We start from the raw sequence: 15,628 nt of genomic DNA on the forward strand, positions 1-15,628 counted from the left end.
TCTGCATGAGTAGTAATCGCACTGATTTTTCACTATATCGTCACTCTCTACGTATAATCTTGTAACTCCACAACACAAATTTTAGAGGAGAGCAGTTTAAAAGTTTAAAGGTTCATATAGTTTCCCTAGTTAAGGGATCTTTTGGTTTTAAATTTTTACCTTATAAATATTTTGTTTAATATTTGGTGACCATAAAGAACATGACTTTTTAAACGTCACCATGCAATAAACTGAAAATTCGGTATGTGACACTTATGTAATTATACGTAGGGAGTGACGATTCTTTTTTGATGAAATTTCCATTTATTTGCATATTGTGTAATTTAAAACAATATTGTAATATTTCTCTTTTATATATGTGCTTTTTTAATTTTTTTTCATATATTTTTTTTATATTTTTTTAAATATATATGTTTATCTGTATTTTCTACATCTCTACTTTCATATTTCTATATCAATATCTCTTAAAGAACCGATATAGAATATGTTTTGGAGACTTATGTTCTTTTGTACTTCTATATCAATTTCTCTTAAAGTACTGATATAGAATCTTTTTTTAAAGACTTATATTCTTTATATCTTTTTTCTACATCCGCTTTTATAGTTCTATATCAATTTCTCTTAAAGAACCGATATAGAATTGTTTTTCGGAGACTCATGTTCTCTTTATATCTATTCTCTTCTTTATACTTATTCTTTTCTATTTTATCTTTGCAAAAATATATATTTGAATATATATTTGAAATATATATATATTTAAATATATATTTTTACTTTTTTCATATTTTATCTCATCTATAAATACATGATAGGCTTTATCGGATGGGTACATACTTTCTTTAAATCAAATAAAATATAAAACCTCGGTCGCGAAAGTAAAATAAATTTAAAATAATACTTTTTAATTTTAAAACAACTGTCCCTCGCGTAAAATATTTGATAGATTTTAAAACTTTCCAAAGTAGGTAGGTAAATAGCTATCTGTGTAGATAGGGATGCGTATCTACAAACGCTTGTAGAAAATAAATTAGGCCGGGTAGGTAGGAAATATGTTAGGAAATATATTAGACCGGATAAGTAAGGAGAAATCAAAATGTAAAATTAGGATCAAGGCTGTTACGCAGCCTTAATCCTAATTAATAACGCTAGTAACGTTTAAGATATGTCAGATGTCTAAGATAGGTAGGTAGGTAGGTAGGATTATATATATAACTATTTATATTATATTGTATAATATTGTATTATATTGTATGTTATATGTAATAAATGTGTAATAGAATTGTATTCTATTGTAATGTATTAAAAAAATTGTAAAATGAAACTTGGAAATAGAAAACACACTGATAAAAAGTTTTAAATAAAAAAGCAAAAGCTATATTTCTTGGAATTGCAACTTTTCAGACATTATATTTGTACACCGTTAAAATACCTTTGTATAATATACATGGTTTTTTTGTGTATTTTGTATCTATATATATATGTAGTGTTTTTAAGAAAATAAAATAAAATTTATAAACCACAGAGCAGCAAATGATGATGTAAAAGGAGATGATATTTGACTACACTCCACGAATTCTGATGTTGCTCGCTAAAATAAGATTCTTTTTTTTCTTGACTATCACATCTTTTCTGGTATATCACATTTATGTTGTACGAAAAGTTGCAATGGTTTTTCTTATTCTTTTCTGTTTTCCTTTCTCATCTTCTTATCACGAGATCGGTCATTTTAAATTAAAAAAAAATCAAATTCACGCTCTCGAATATACTCGCACACTTAAAGAAAGTGACCATTTAAATACGTGCACATAGCACAGAATAGAACCGCACGCTGTGGACATATCGCACCGACATGTCGCTCGTGGACTGGCTGCGTAGTTTCAATGTGTACCACTCGTGAACATGCGCTAGTTTACGGGGCAGAAAAGTGATTACACATTCTCTTATGGACCTGGCCGCTCTCAGGCTTCTCTCTGTTACATGTTTGCTCTTGAGCGACGCAACACACACGATTTGTGAACTAGTTAGGGAATTCACGTTTGTGAACTACATGCGGTAAACAACTGCGCTTCGCAGTGTATCGCGGGTCATGGCCGATGCTGAATCACATTCAAATTGTCTCACATTTCTCACGATCATTGTTGTCTCACGCGCAAAATAACCACTCTGTCGCATTTATATTTAAATTAATTTATTAAGATTTATTATATTTACATTCCAAAGTATTTACATTCTCGGTAGTATATCTTGTTATTTGTAACGTAAAAAGATTCACATGAGATCTTTTGAGATTTTTTTAACAAATTATATATATAATATTAAATGTATACTTTACACAATAACAGAATTCAGTTATGATACAGCATCAGAGAAATGCGTAGATAAGTTTAAGTTATTCGAGGTCTGTTTTTTTTTTAATAAAGTTTAGAATTTGTTTGCCTCTCTCCTCCCGAGGACAGAAGCACAGACTTGAACTTATTGCTTTGTAATAAGTTATATGATCCGTATGTACAAAACTTGTGCGATAAAAGTGGAATGTAGAAAGCTCGGAAAAACGAATGGGATCTGTAAAATAAATAATATATTAGACGCAAAAGTGATTTCTCACGAATAAAACGTTTTTGACACTTACTTGGACACATCGAGAAATTTGAAAGACCTTATAACAGTAAACCGATCGCTTAAGCGAGAGTAATTCGGTTCTAAAGCTGTTTCAGTTCCTATATCCAGATCTAACAGAAAATGACACTTTTCCAAATCAAACTGAAATTCAAAAACAGGAAAAATCGGCAAGTGTTGAATATTTGTCATATATTTGATAACACAATATAAAGTTAATTTATGGCCTTGCGTCACGTGTAAAAGAAGTTACTTACGTAGCGTGATGGTTCCTCTCGATTCATATCGTTAAAATGCGGTTGGATCACATTGGTTGCGTTTTCATGCTCCAAGAAAGGTTGAGGCAATTGTCCTTTGAACTCGGAACTTAAGTACCGTAGCTTCCAACTAAAAATAATGCAAGATATTGTGTCATAATTAATTAACGAAATTAGCAGAAAACAATGTATTGTTTGATTCGTGCTCGGTTTTATACTCACTTGTTAGTCGGAAAGAAAAAGCTACTGGGAAAACGATGCCATTCTTTTCCGACGCAGAAGTTTATATCAATGTTGTTAGACGCTTCGTTTTCTATTTTGAGCTTGTTAACTTCAATCATAACTTCCATAGGAGCGTAATAACCTAGGCAAGAAAAATTTATTAAAGATTTAATACTCCAAGTTTTGTAAACCAAAAGAAAACGTTGTGTGTCCCGTGCAATATAACGAAGTATGCACCTTTGTATAACGCCAACGATCTCGACAGCCCCAATAGGCCGCATACTATTATCGCCAGACCGGTAATGTGCGCGGTGTACTGCAAGTAATGACAACCGATGTGCCAAGGATTGACTTTCGTTCTAATGTAAAAATACAACTTCTGCACGATATCCACCGCTATAGCGCCTGCTAGACAAATCATCGGATAAACTGGAAATAAGAACCGTTCCTCCTGAAATAATATATTTCAGCATTGTTTTTATCAAATTTGTGCGAATGCAATATTTAAATACACCCATTCTATTCTTATCAGTACTAATAATATCGTGTTTACGCACTTTATGCGGTTGGAGAAAAAACACGAGTAACCATAAATACAAAGGCGCCAACGAGTACCAGTACGAAAGAAACGAACGGTCTCTCACCGGTGCCGATTTACGTGTCGGCACAATCAACCACACTAGAAGCTGTAATATCAATTAATGTTTTGCTAGCAAGCACACGCAACTTTTTAAATAATCTTGTGTACTAAAAAGCATTGATTTTCAAAAAAAAAAAAAAAAACTACTGGCGTTGGTTTTCTTACCAAACCTAAAGGTGCGAGTAACGCGCCGATAAAGACAAAGTTGAAATTCAGGAAGCCGTTAATGATATAGTAACTGAACGGTTCGGTGCCGTAAAGATTAGGTCCGTGGCTAGTGAAAACATTGTACAATATGATGTTTAACGGCGCGATGACGAGTTTGCCAAAGTATATAGAATCTACCCATACCATTGGTATCCCAATTACAATAGCCGATATAACAACCCACTTTATGAAGGTGCTCCACTCTCGTTTATGTATTAACATCTCAACAGCAATGGGTAATCTACAAGATAAATTCTAGTTTGTTGCGATATCTGTGTGTGTAATGTACTTAGTATATTAAATACCCGAGTAGGGCAGCGAAAGGCCATCCCAACAGTGAAGAAATAGCAGTAGTAAAAATAGCTAACTCGTAACGACGAGCATACCAAGACGCTATAGCGATAGTACTTATGCTCCTGTAACAAACACTGGTTTAGTATATACAGTACGAGTAAAACATTGAGATTGAAATGCTATTTCTTTTCCTGCAAGTCCACATACATTGAAAAGGATGAGGGTAAAAATGCAGCACTGGAGATGTACATTCCAGAACTGAGAACAAGAAATGCTAAAGTAAGTCTACCTATGTGAATTCCAAATTCAAGACAAACGTATCTGAAAAACAAAACAGTTCGTGAATAGAATATATGTTTTAAATAGTTTTTACAAAAAGAACAAAACATACTTGTAAAAGTATACTTGAGACAATGCAGCACCCATTGACAGGAAGAAGCGTATAAAGTAGAAATTTAGCATGGGATTCAGATCGAACAAATAGCAACAAAATTTCATAGGTACAATGTGAATCAACAAAAACATATACGAGCGTAATGCATATTCAGGACTGTACTCCCACGTCTGCTGGCCTGTCCCGTAGAGCAAATAATGACTCTGAAATAAAATATTCAATTCCTTTGAAAATCCAGAAAACAGCAAAGATTTTGTGTTGCATTTATGTCAATATTCTTTAGTTCTTTTTGAAATGGAACAAGATACGCTATTTTGATCAAGAAAAGTCAACTTTAAATACAAAACAATTTAACTCACAGGTTCCCAATAGTTGTATGTTTCATCACAATCTGTTATGTGACACCACATTGCAGAACACAATCTTGCAAACAGCAGCAGTTTGTAAGCTGTGCTGTGGTCCAGATAAATGCATTCAATATGACTAGAATCTTCTGGCCTGAAACATACATCCTTAACTTTTCGCTTCATACTTCCTTCTTCTACACCTAAAATTAAATATGTCAAAGGATAAAGTAAAAGTATAAGATAAATAATTGTTATAATGTAAAATAAAATTTGGAGCAGAGATTTTTATTATGAAAATATCACACGGAAGATGTTTTCTATCTAAAAAGATAAAAAAAAACAATCTTTACAAGTTTGTTCCATATTTTGATGTCACTGACAGAAGAGGTTAGACTGCAGACGATTAAATTTGCGCGATAAACACGCACGTCAGGAACGTTTGTAAAATCGTCGAAGGAACGTAAATGGGGAAAGAAAAAAGAAAAAAACTGAAACGTAAAAAAAGATCGATAACAAGAGATTTGCGTACTTTGAGAATCTTCTTCTATTGATCTTTCTCAATTCTTTCTTTGATAAAACGAGTTGCCGTTGACGTTGATTAGGCGCCATGGTCTCCTCCACTCTCTCCTCGTCGATCTTGAATATTCAATTGTAAAAATATAGATACGTATACAGAAATGAGCATGATGTACTTGTTTTTTGTAAAAATACGGCTAGATAAATTCTAATTTGCGACAACAATGCGTATATTTTCAGGAAAATTGTTGAAATCTTTCAGACAAATTATATTCTGACAGATGAGTAAAGCGCGAATTAAATCCCTAATTTAAATCCCGCGTTTCGGAGCAATGATTTCTCGAAAAAGAAATACAAAACGAGCTTGTACATAACGTGCAATTAAAAATCTTTTGGCACACTATTTTCCTATATAAGACAATGAAACGAGCGTTCGACAGAAACTCTCACAACGATTGAAAAAAAATAAATAAATTTTACATTTTTTACTGAACGCGGCCGTGCAAAGTTTTGCCGAGACTTATCGAAAACTCTTCTCAATAAACGGGTTTGTTAGATCGATATGGTCACGTAGTCATATGTTCACATGCAAAAATGGAGATCGAGCCGAAATTTACGTTCGTATCGTTGAACGAGAAATGTTACGAAGGAATTAACGACAAAAACACGCAAGAGTATTTTTGCAAATGGTATATATACGTTTTCTATAACAGTTAGTTATACAGAGTAAAAAAACGTGATTGATTCTAAAAATTATCACAAGCTTTATATCCTTTGACAATAACTACCACAACGATTGTTACACGTAGGGGTTTAAAAGGAAACTTCGTCATTCAGAATTTTTCATTCAACGAAACATTTTCACATTATCACAAATATCAGCTGGTTGATGTAAGTTCAAGATCATCTTCCATACAATATTAAGTAAATCTGCTTAACAAAGATACGCGTTATATATTACATCATTACTTTGATTAATTTTACAGGCATTTTTTAAAGATGATTCTGTTGCAAAAGCATTGTTGTCTAAACAGGGCAATACTTGGATAAAACAAGGTCTTGTTAAACTTCAAGTTTATGATTTACTGCAAATTTGATTAGTATTTCGGTAAATTTAAACCAAATGAAAACTCACTTTTGCGTTTCATCAGGCATACGAGCATCGAGCGTAGAGGTGAAGCAAGTGCCTTGTTCTGTTTTGAGTATGTCGTTCTTTAACAGGCTAAAGGATCCAGATAATAAGATAACATGTAGTTCAGGAACAATCTGCAAGAGATATGACACGCAAATAGAAGATTTTCTGGTGTCTGACAATTTGCGTGGCGTAAGATGTTCTCTCATCGAGATTTTCCTTTATCCAGTAACAAAAATCTTAGAAAGATCGCGCGTACAAAATATTTCTTTATTAGATGCTTTTGGACGAGGAGTCGGAAGAATATAATTTGTATTCGGAAAATGAAAAGAGCGAGTTCATATTTCGTATATTTCAAATGCTTGTTCTTGGCGGAATATTGTGTCAATTCGAGGACGTGATACAGCCATATCTAGATGTTACAAAAAGAATCTATAAGGATCTCGTTAAGTAATGAATATTCTTTTTTTTTTTTTTTACTAAAAAATACAAATTTATTTAGAATGTCGGTGGATTTAAACGCGTTTCTGTTTTTATTTAGAGTACAGAAGCAAACTACTTCGAATGATTTGTTTGTGAGCACTTTAGTGCTAGAGGTGATCGCCAAGAACAGCTCAGGCCAAGATTATTTTCCACTGAATTCCAGCAACAGACAGAATATGGCGTTTTTATTGATAGATGTTAATTCTCACGAAATCACAACTTTTGTGCATCAGTACGGTGGATACTGTCTCACAGATTGAGTTTTTTCTGTAATTTGTTTTCTTATACGCAAGAGAGTTCATGTGAGAAATAATACACCAGTATTCTCTTTGAATTTCAAAAAAATTTTATTCAATTGTGTGTATAAATCGAGCGATTAATGGAGATACAATTACGCATGTAGTTGCAATTTTTATAATTTAAATATGAGATCTTATATTGTAAAAAAAATTAGGTTTTTATTATACACAATCGTGCCGCTATTATCGTATTTTATATACATGTAAAATTCACGTCATCAGGTCATTCCATTCATAAATATTTCTGAAAACATATGTATATATTCCAAATATTAGTACTTGTAATTGTAGTTATTTTATTAGCGAAATAAAAGCTACGTAGTGCACATTTATCTTTTATCCTCAGATATTGTTGACACGATCACTCAATTACTTTAATCCTGCTTGTTGAATAACAATTTCATACATTTACAGAAATAATATATAAATATACTTTATTTACATTTTTGTATATTTTACATGTATATACGTGTGATTGTTAAAATGATGCTTAAAAGTTATCACTAGCTGTTTGTCATGAAAATATTTCATGTCTATAAAATATCTAGTTTTTGCTTCACTCATTTATGCATGCGGAAAGATACAATTTTTAAAAAAAAACATGATAAAATTTAGCCCGTTATAGTTATGACTTAAATATAAGACTAGTAGACAATGATATTTTTATGATACAGATATACATAAGACAGTATAATACCTAATTATGTTACATATTAAGATGAATATATTTTTTTTCCCGCGCACGCGAAGGTTTTTCTTCTTTTTTTAAGTGTAAATATACAAATAGTATCTTTATCCTTTTTTTTATATATATATATTGTTCTTATCTGTTTTCAGGCTTTACAATTTTTACGCGTTATTTGTCAATCGGTAGAAGAAAACAAAAGTAATAAATAATTAATTATAAAATTAATAAAGCAAAAATTCCTATATATATATATATATATAAATTTGAATCACTATAATACAAATTTGTAATACGTGTTGGCACAATATTATTTTCCAACCAAAAAAATTGTAAATATACAGATTTTAAACAATTTATAACTGTTCCTTATAAAATATTATTACAAATAATAGTCTCAGGCAAAAACACCGTGCATTAAAAAATAAAAAATTAAAAAATATATATACGCGTGTGTGTGTGTATGTGAGTACACTTGTTTGAGTCATTTAAAATATATCATATAAATTAAAATGCAAATTATAACTAAAAGGTATAAGTAAGGGAACTTTTCTCAAAGTGATATGTTTTTGATATGATATTGATTATAATAATAAAGTATTATAATATAATATCATATCATACATCATACTACAATATAATCACGTTCATCGTTATACAATAAACTCAATGTAAACGTAACAATAATCAATATACTTGATTTTGTCTAGCAAAAGAATCAATATCAATCACAATACTTTCGTTTTAAAATGAATTCTTTCAATTAAATAAATGTATATGCGGCATATTAAATTACATATAGTGTTTCCGTCCGGTACGATTCGATATATTTATCGGTCGAAAACGCAAATAAATACACTCTTTATTATTCTAAATTCAGATAAAAAACTCTATCATGATAATGATAAAGGAACAATAAAAGATGAAAGACATTTTCTTAGACTATATAATGTTACAGATAAACTATTCGATTTGATTGAAAATACCTAATCAATAAGATTGGCCTACTTCAACATAGAATTAAAATAACATTCGTCACGTGACAGTCCGACGGTGCTTTGATTGTGACTTTTGATGCATGATATTTCTGTATGTGTTCAGACTTTATACTATATAAATATTACCTATCCTTTACAGTAACAGTATTTGCGCAAATGAAACAGCGAATTTTCCACGCATCTCGCCTGAGATCCGTACATGTTGATCCTGCTGACATCGGAGATCTGCGCGACAAAATAAAACAGTTGCAAAGCGCGTGAAATATTTACACTTTTTTTTTACCGAGACAATCTTGAGCTTACCTTGGTGTGAAAAGTATTTTTCGTTAGATCGTGAACGATGCTAGCTTCGAACAGCGCGTCACCCGGCACCGTTCTCACTTTCAACTGATAAATTTCCGTCGTTACTTTGGTTTTTGCGCTAAAATCGCCTATAAATCCATCTTGATCACCGGATTTTCGAAAATCCAACAAACCTGCGATTATCACGAAAGAGACGTTAGTGTTTTTTTTTCTTTCCGCCAGTAGTATAGTTTATTTTTCTTACGCACCTTTGGTGGGTAAGAGCTTAGAAGCCCAAAGAATTTCGTCCAGGTGCAATATCTCACATATGTCATGATGATCCACGGTGTAACCATTGAGAAACTGGACGAAGTAGTTAGCGGCAGCGACAACGTTTATGTCATCAATCGACACTTCCTTCCATCTGAGACAAGCACACCAATGAGGTTCTATGAACGCGTCCGCACATGTCCTGTCTAGAGGCACCTGAAAATATATAATAAATTTTTTTAACGTTTGTTTTTTCAATTTTATTTTTTCAATATAGAGTATCATAGAGATCATCTTTTTCTCTTATCTTACTAAATATTTACGAATGTCAATGTTGATTTACAATATTCATGAATCACCTTTATGCATGGATCGCACAAAGCGCGAGGTCATTAAGAGTTACCTGATAAGCAAGCATATGTACGTACATACATATAAGTTATGATAACAACAAAAGAGGTGAGTGATACGTGGGTTTTCTACTTGTATCGTAGTTTTTCGCACGACATACATTTTTCATCAGAAATTGTTAAATATGTTAAATAGAATTTACAACATACTGAAAAATGTTGAATATCTATTTTATATATTTAAAGAAATATATAAATATATAAATATATATTTACAGCTGACATCAACATTTTTCTGTCATATCATACGATTCCACTTAGCTTTAATTTCCATTTCATGTTTATAATAGACATGCGCTTGTAAATAACACATATTGTTATATTGACTTACTCTGTCAAATAAGCTGATAGCTCTTTGATGACGATCACCCTCTTGTGGCGTATTGAAATTAAGTATCCTCTCCAATGTCTTATGTACATCGAATGGTGTTGTTAAGTATTGTGTGTTATATACAAAGTTAGCGTATGCTTGTGGATAGGTTTGCTTGAACCAGGGTGGAAAAGTGAAAGAGAAAAACGGCAATCTCTCCTCTTGCTTACCTTGCAAAGTATTACGTATGTCCGCGAATCTGTAAAACAAGAGGAATGCGATTGTTCTTGTGTGTACGATAAATTAGCAAACGACAACTTCAAATACATCAACAGTCTTCACACAGACCTGTGTCCGTGATCGCTCATTAGAATCAAAATAGTGTTGTTCAAATGCCCGAGATCATGAAGATCTTTCACCCAAGAATACAAATCATCATCCACCACTCCGATGTCGTTATAAGAGTCGTGAGAAAGTTCTCCGTGAAATCCAAATACGAACTTTGGTTGCTCTTTATACGTATTGAATATCGTTTTTATATAATTCATCATCACCTACGTACGTAAAATTTGATAAGCTTAGAATGTAATTTCACGAAACTTTTCGAAACAATGTTATTTTGACAATCAATAGGAGAATTAATTGACAAAATTTAATTGTTTATACCATGTGACGTGGAATGCCGGCTACGCAGAATTTGTTGTACGATTTAAAGTACGGAGATGCAGCTAGATAGTAAGTGCGCATGTAATGATGAGTCGGTTGTTCGTCAAATCCCTTCAAACGATACGTAAAGGTCCCGATATGCGGCACATCTTCCATGAAACCTGTTATGTAGTTGTGCTCCTTATACTTGTTCCATATCATAGGGTACACATTAACGTAATTGGCTTTGTGGCCCATTCGTTTACGTGTCTCGGGCAATTCGAGCTCGATCTTGCCGGTTAGAATCGGGATGAGTGCTTGCGGAGTGCCGTCCCCGACAATATTGTAGCCCTCTAGCACCTTGGTGTTCAGTTGCTGTGTTATGAAGTTGTAAGTCCTGGGCAGTTTGCGAATAAATGTGTTTCGCGACAATGAGTCAAAGCCAAGTATGAGCACGTTCACTTTTAGGCCAGTATCCGGCACATTGTCCCACTTGTGCTGTTGCTTGACCTGCGGATCGTATTTTACTCCGGCGAGTACGGTTTGCCACCTGTAATTATATTCATCAGCGAGATAACAACATAAATGTTTTGAAAAGATTTGAAGAAATGCACTGACACATATCCGTATTTTGATTTGCATCTGACGTTCGCGAAGTCGCTGTCTCTCAGAGTGTAAAAATCGTCCGCTTCTATGCCGTTTAACAATTTTGTATTGTAATCATCTGTTCTGATGATCTCTGAAAAAGTTAACAATAGATAATAAATAACAATAAATAATGTTTAATAGTATAGTAAACAATACAAATATATATCGAACATTTAACTAACCACTGAAAGTACAAAGTATTTTTCCATGCTTGTCCTTTGCTTTTTTAGAAATAATAAGATTCGAGCCTTCCACTGTAACCCAATCTTCAGGTCCACATGATAAAGGTGGCACATCATGTATAAACTTCATTATTTCTGGACTAGAGATGTTCAGTTGAGGTAACTTACATGCAACAGCTCCTTCTCTACACGAATAATTATCATGATGACGCAAATAATTATGATAAAAAATGCATAAATTAAAAAAAAAAAAAAAATTATTATATACGTACTTCACGTAAGACTGTTCTGATTCTTTGATTAGTTGCGATATGTGCATTCTGAAATTGAAGAAAATATAAAAATTACAAAAGATTAAAAATATAAATTATTTTACATTAAAATATAATTAAATTAATATATAATCATATAAATGATACTTACAATTTGTCTAGATTTGATAAATCAGGTTCATTAAATCCTAATTCTGTTCTTATCACTTGGACAACACAAAATAATAGTGCCACACACAGAGCCGCTATTATGCAGCGCCGAAAATGGCAGACTGTTACTCTCATGTTTATTCAACTGATTTCTGTAAAGTATATAAAAGTGTATTATAAGTTTAGAGTTACACTTAATTTCTTATATAAAGCATGATTTGTTCTGTTAATCTCTTGTCGTATTATCTATAGGAAGTAATGACCACAAACGCGAACAGCAGAATTACAGACCAATAATTCAGATATAATATATAACAGCAAACTTAGTTTTAATTATTTAAAAACATTCTCTCTTACATGTGAATATTTATCGTCGTCTTAACATAAGAGGATTCCAATTGAAACTGGCGAATACACCGATGTATTTGGCTGTTGCCAGACGAAAGTCAGCTTTGTCTTATCATAATGTGGTTGATAGGTATAATGTATTGCGGTGTATATGTATCACAGATACAAGTAATACACTACTTTATTCTGGTAACTATAATACTTTTTGATTTTACCGTCACTTCTGTCTCGTTCAATCTTGAAAAATAATCTCGATATTATTAACTCGCAGATTTTATTAAAATATAAACAAAAAAGCTTTTCATGTCCTCTTAATTCAATATCAACTTTTACTTGACATATCTTATGTGTATGTTTACTCACTTGTCTCTACAGTACTTGAAAAATGTTCATTTTATCAACTCAAATAAGTGATCCAATTCACTCCATATCTCTTGTGTACATACACTGTACAAATAAATAAATACAATCAACAATAAAAATTTTCTCCAAACAAAGTGGAATACAATTTAACATGTAATCACTTAGACATTTTAATATTCATCTACAGGGAAGAGTTATGTAACGTTGCAAAATTAAAACAAACCGTTTAACGCATCGATACAGTGGCAAATCTTACCTTTGCTTCGCGTCCGATGACAAACAATATTCAGTAGTGAATATACGTAAAACCCAAGAATTGATAACATTCGATTCACAACACGCAGACAACATTCGTAAGCGTCAGAAAGAACACATGGCACGATGCTATCGGACGACTATTGAGAGAAAATGAGACAAACACAGCTAGACGCCGAGATGTCGAGTTTTCGTCCGACACGCATCGCTAAAGGAAAGCAGGTGAAAAGCGGAAAACCGCGGGAAATGTGCGCTTCTCGTCCGTCAAGCACGAGATTTTCTAGAAAAGATTGCGGCACGTCACGACAATCGGCGTCTCGGCGACACCGTCAACATATTTCGGAGCGTTCAGGTCAATTCTCGCAGCGGGCGATCGCTCACCATGGTTTTTCATTGGGACTATTGGGTCAAAGCTATCTCGGGAACATTATTACTCGTCAGCTGTTTTTACTCCACACGCAACACGCACACACTCAAGTCGCCGTGATTGCGTCGTGTCGTGACGTCGCGTTCAGATGACACACACGAGACCGGCGGCGTGCAAATGTTCACAATGTTCTTCGTGATATCGATTTTTTTGCTCCACACTAAGCTGTGCAATTATACATATGTTAAGGTAGAATTTCACGTGTCGCTAAAACTAAGTGTTTAAGCGACAAGAAGAGTCACGCGATGACTTTGATTTGTTGCTCGTATTCCAGCGGCTACAATTTTGTAGTTGGAACCAGTTCAACTACAAAACATCGTTGCTCAAAAGTGCTGTGATGCACTGAGCTGCGTTCGGAAACACTACTCGTGTGCGATTTATCTTATCGCTCATTTTAATAAATCTAAAACAAAGATAGAATGACACTCATGTGCGATCACACAAATGGTATTGCCAAACACAGTCTTGACAGTGTATACCAAAGACACATAACTTTGCAGAACTCTCGAAAAACGTTTAAAAAAAAATACAAAAATGAACTAATTTAATTCAAGACAAATGAAGATAAAGAAGTAAAAATATATATAAAATCTATCTTTTATAATTTTGTCGCTTCTAATCTTTTTTATGTACAAAAGTTGACGTTGAATAGTTAAGCCAGAAAAATCATCACGTATATAACTTTTTTTGTCGCTCGAACGGTCAGTTTCAGCGGCACGTGAAAATGCACCTTTAGAGCTCCTCGATATCTCGCGGCCTCTTTTGATTCTATGACGTCAGAAATGATGAAAATCAAGGAAAATTGCCAAAGTTTCGCGTGCACTTTATTTAAAAATAAACATATTTTATGCAAACGCACGTAGAAGTGTTACAGCATACTCGTTCAAATATATCGTAAAAACACAAATGTGTGTTTTTTTTTTAGCAGCGTGAATATATTATAGAACTACATATATATAAAATTATGAAAAATAAAGCCCCGGAATTCTCAATTACACGTGTTTTCACTTTATACACAAACACACACTAATAACTACACAGAACAAAAACTCCATTAGACGTCTATTAGACGCCGACAGCTCCGTGCGACATCTAATAGATGTCTAATGGATGTCTGGATGGATGGATGGATGGATGTGTGGGTATACTGATAAATATACTGATGAATATGCTGATTACAAAGGTCGTCTCTTAGCAAAACAAACTTCTTGTAAAAATATCGAACGCAAAATTAATCTCTCTCTCGATTCATTAATTTATGGAATATTCTTCGGCAGGAATTTACAAGAACGCAAACCGCAAATAGCACCGAAGCCTGTTACAGAAACCGACTGACATTTTTAAATGTGACACACAACCTTATACTTACATAAGTGTGTATAATGAGATCAATAATTGTTTTAAGACCGCAATTATTGTATATTATATAATGCGTATACGCTGTATACGCGTTATATACTTTGCTTATATTTGAAACACGACTCTACTATCAATGCAACGAGAGAAGTTTTTTTTTGCGATTGTTTTGTGTTTTGACGAACACTATTATTTAATTCCACGGTCGCAGATGGTAAGTCGCTCATTATACAAAAGACTGATCAATGTTTTGCGAATATTATGTTTAAGTATAAAGATTCACACAATCGCATACGTACCTTTTTGAATCTTTGTATCGTAATTGTGTGATCTGTACACTTCTTATCCGTGCCAATATGTTTCTGAGTCCTTTAGCAAATATCACGGCAATTTTTTCATATCTCTAACTTTCACTCTCTTTGTTGAGGTAACGATTATCTTATATATGTATACTACTTTGATAAGTTTACGATAAGATATATCGATGTATGATATATATACTATATATATCGTGGAACAAAAAGACATCAAAAATATAAAAGTGCAAAGAACATCTTTCGCTTTTTAACTTGAATATAAAATAAAAGTAACAAAATGTGTTTCTTAGCATAAAAAAAGTA

At 32.9% G+C, this 15,628-nt stretch overlaps 3 protein-coding genes across 8 annotated transcripts; 1 reads left to right on the plus strand and 2 right to left on the minus strand.

Annotated features, from left to right (window-relative positions):
- Positions 1-2,194: 2,194 nt before the first annotated feature.
- LOC109857165 (alpha-1,2-mannosyltransferase ALG9) lies at positions 2,195-5,719 on the minus strand. Of its 4 annotated transcripts, none has more exons than XM_020433237.1 (12): positions 5,507-5,719; positions 4,990-5,128; positions 4,628-4,833; positions 4,444-4,557; positions 4,248-4,358; positions 3,901-4,183; positions 3,653-3,781; positions 3,333-3,546; positions 3,096-3,237; positions 2,874-3,003; positions 2,630-2,760; positions 2,195-2,562 (listed from the first exon to the last, which is right to left on the minus strand). In XM_020433237.1, the coding sequence occupies exons 1-12, from the start codon at positions 5,584-5,586 to the stop codon at positions 2,412-2,414; spliced, it is 1,830 nt and encodes a 609-aa protein (XP_020288826.1). In that variant the 5' UTR covers positions 5,587-5,719; the 3' UTR covers positions 2,195-2,411. The 4 variants fall into 4 exon arrangements, with proteins under 4 accessions (XP_020288826.1, XP_020288828.1, XP_020288829.1 ...); XM_020433239.1 differs by having other exon boundaries at positions 2,196-2,562; positions 4,990-5,177; positions 5,507-5,598; XM_020433240.1 differs by lacking the exon at positions 5,507-5,719 and adding an exon at positions 5,328-5,499 and having other exon boundaries at positions 2,196-2,562.
- Positions 5,720-6,082: 363 nt separating this feature from the next.
- Positions 6,083-7,997, plus strand: LOC109857170 (uncharacterized protein C11orf70 homolog). The gene is made up of 6 exons (XM_020433247.1): positions 6,083-6,182; positions 6,303-6,384; positions 6,480-6,549; positions 6,645-6,817; positions 6,903-7,075; positions 7,167-7,997. Exons 1-6 carry the CDS (start codon positions 6,088-6,090, stop codon positions 7,366-7,368), a joined length of 795 nt encoding a protein of 264 aa, XP_020288836.1. The 5' UTR covers positions 6,083-6,087; the 3' UTR covers positions 7,369-7,997.
- A 420-nt stretch (positions 7,998-8,417) lies between these two features.
- LOC109857176 lies at positions 8,418-15,383 on the minus strand. 3 transcript variants are annotated; one of them, XM_020433257.1, is made up of 14 exons: positions 13,607-14,191; positions 13,227-13,505; positions 12,971-13,054; positions 12,617-12,844; positions 12,261-12,411; positions 12,110-12,157; positions 11,838-12,022; positions 11,626-11,746; positions 11,029-11,557; positions 10,711-10,916; positions 10,384-10,621; positions 9,642-9,858; positions 9,394-9,566; positions 8,418-9,315 (listed from the first exon to the last, which is right to left on the minus strand). In XM_020433257.1, the coding sequence occupies exons 5-14, from the start codon at positions 12,392-12,394 to the stop codon at positions 9,217-9,219; spliced, it is 1,950 nt and encodes a 649-aa protein (XP_020288846.1). In that variant the 5' UTR covers positions 12,395-12,411; positions 12,617-12,844; positions 12,971-13,054; positions 13,227-13,505; positions 13,607-14,191; the 3' UTR covers positions 8,418-9,216. The 3 variants fall into 3 exon arrangements, with proteins under 3 accessions (XP_020288846.1, XP_020288848.1, XP_020288845.1); XM_020433259.1 differs by lacking the exons at positions 13,227-13,505; positions 13,607-14,191 and adding an exon at positions 15,308-15,383; XM_020433256.1 differs by having other exon boundaries at positions 13,227-14,191.
- Between the last annotated feature and the right edge of the window lie 245 nt (positions 15,384-15,628).

This window comes from Pseudomyrmex gracilis, unplaced genomic scaffold (assembly GCF_002006095.1).
Source record: "Pseudomyrmex gracilis isolate BER0280 unplaced genomic scaffold, ASM200609v1 scaffold_149, whole genome shotgun sequence".
NCBI classification, from domain to species: Eukaryota; Metazoa; Arthropoda; class Insecta; order Hymenoptera; family Formicidae; genus Pseudomyrmex; species Pseudomyrmex gracilis.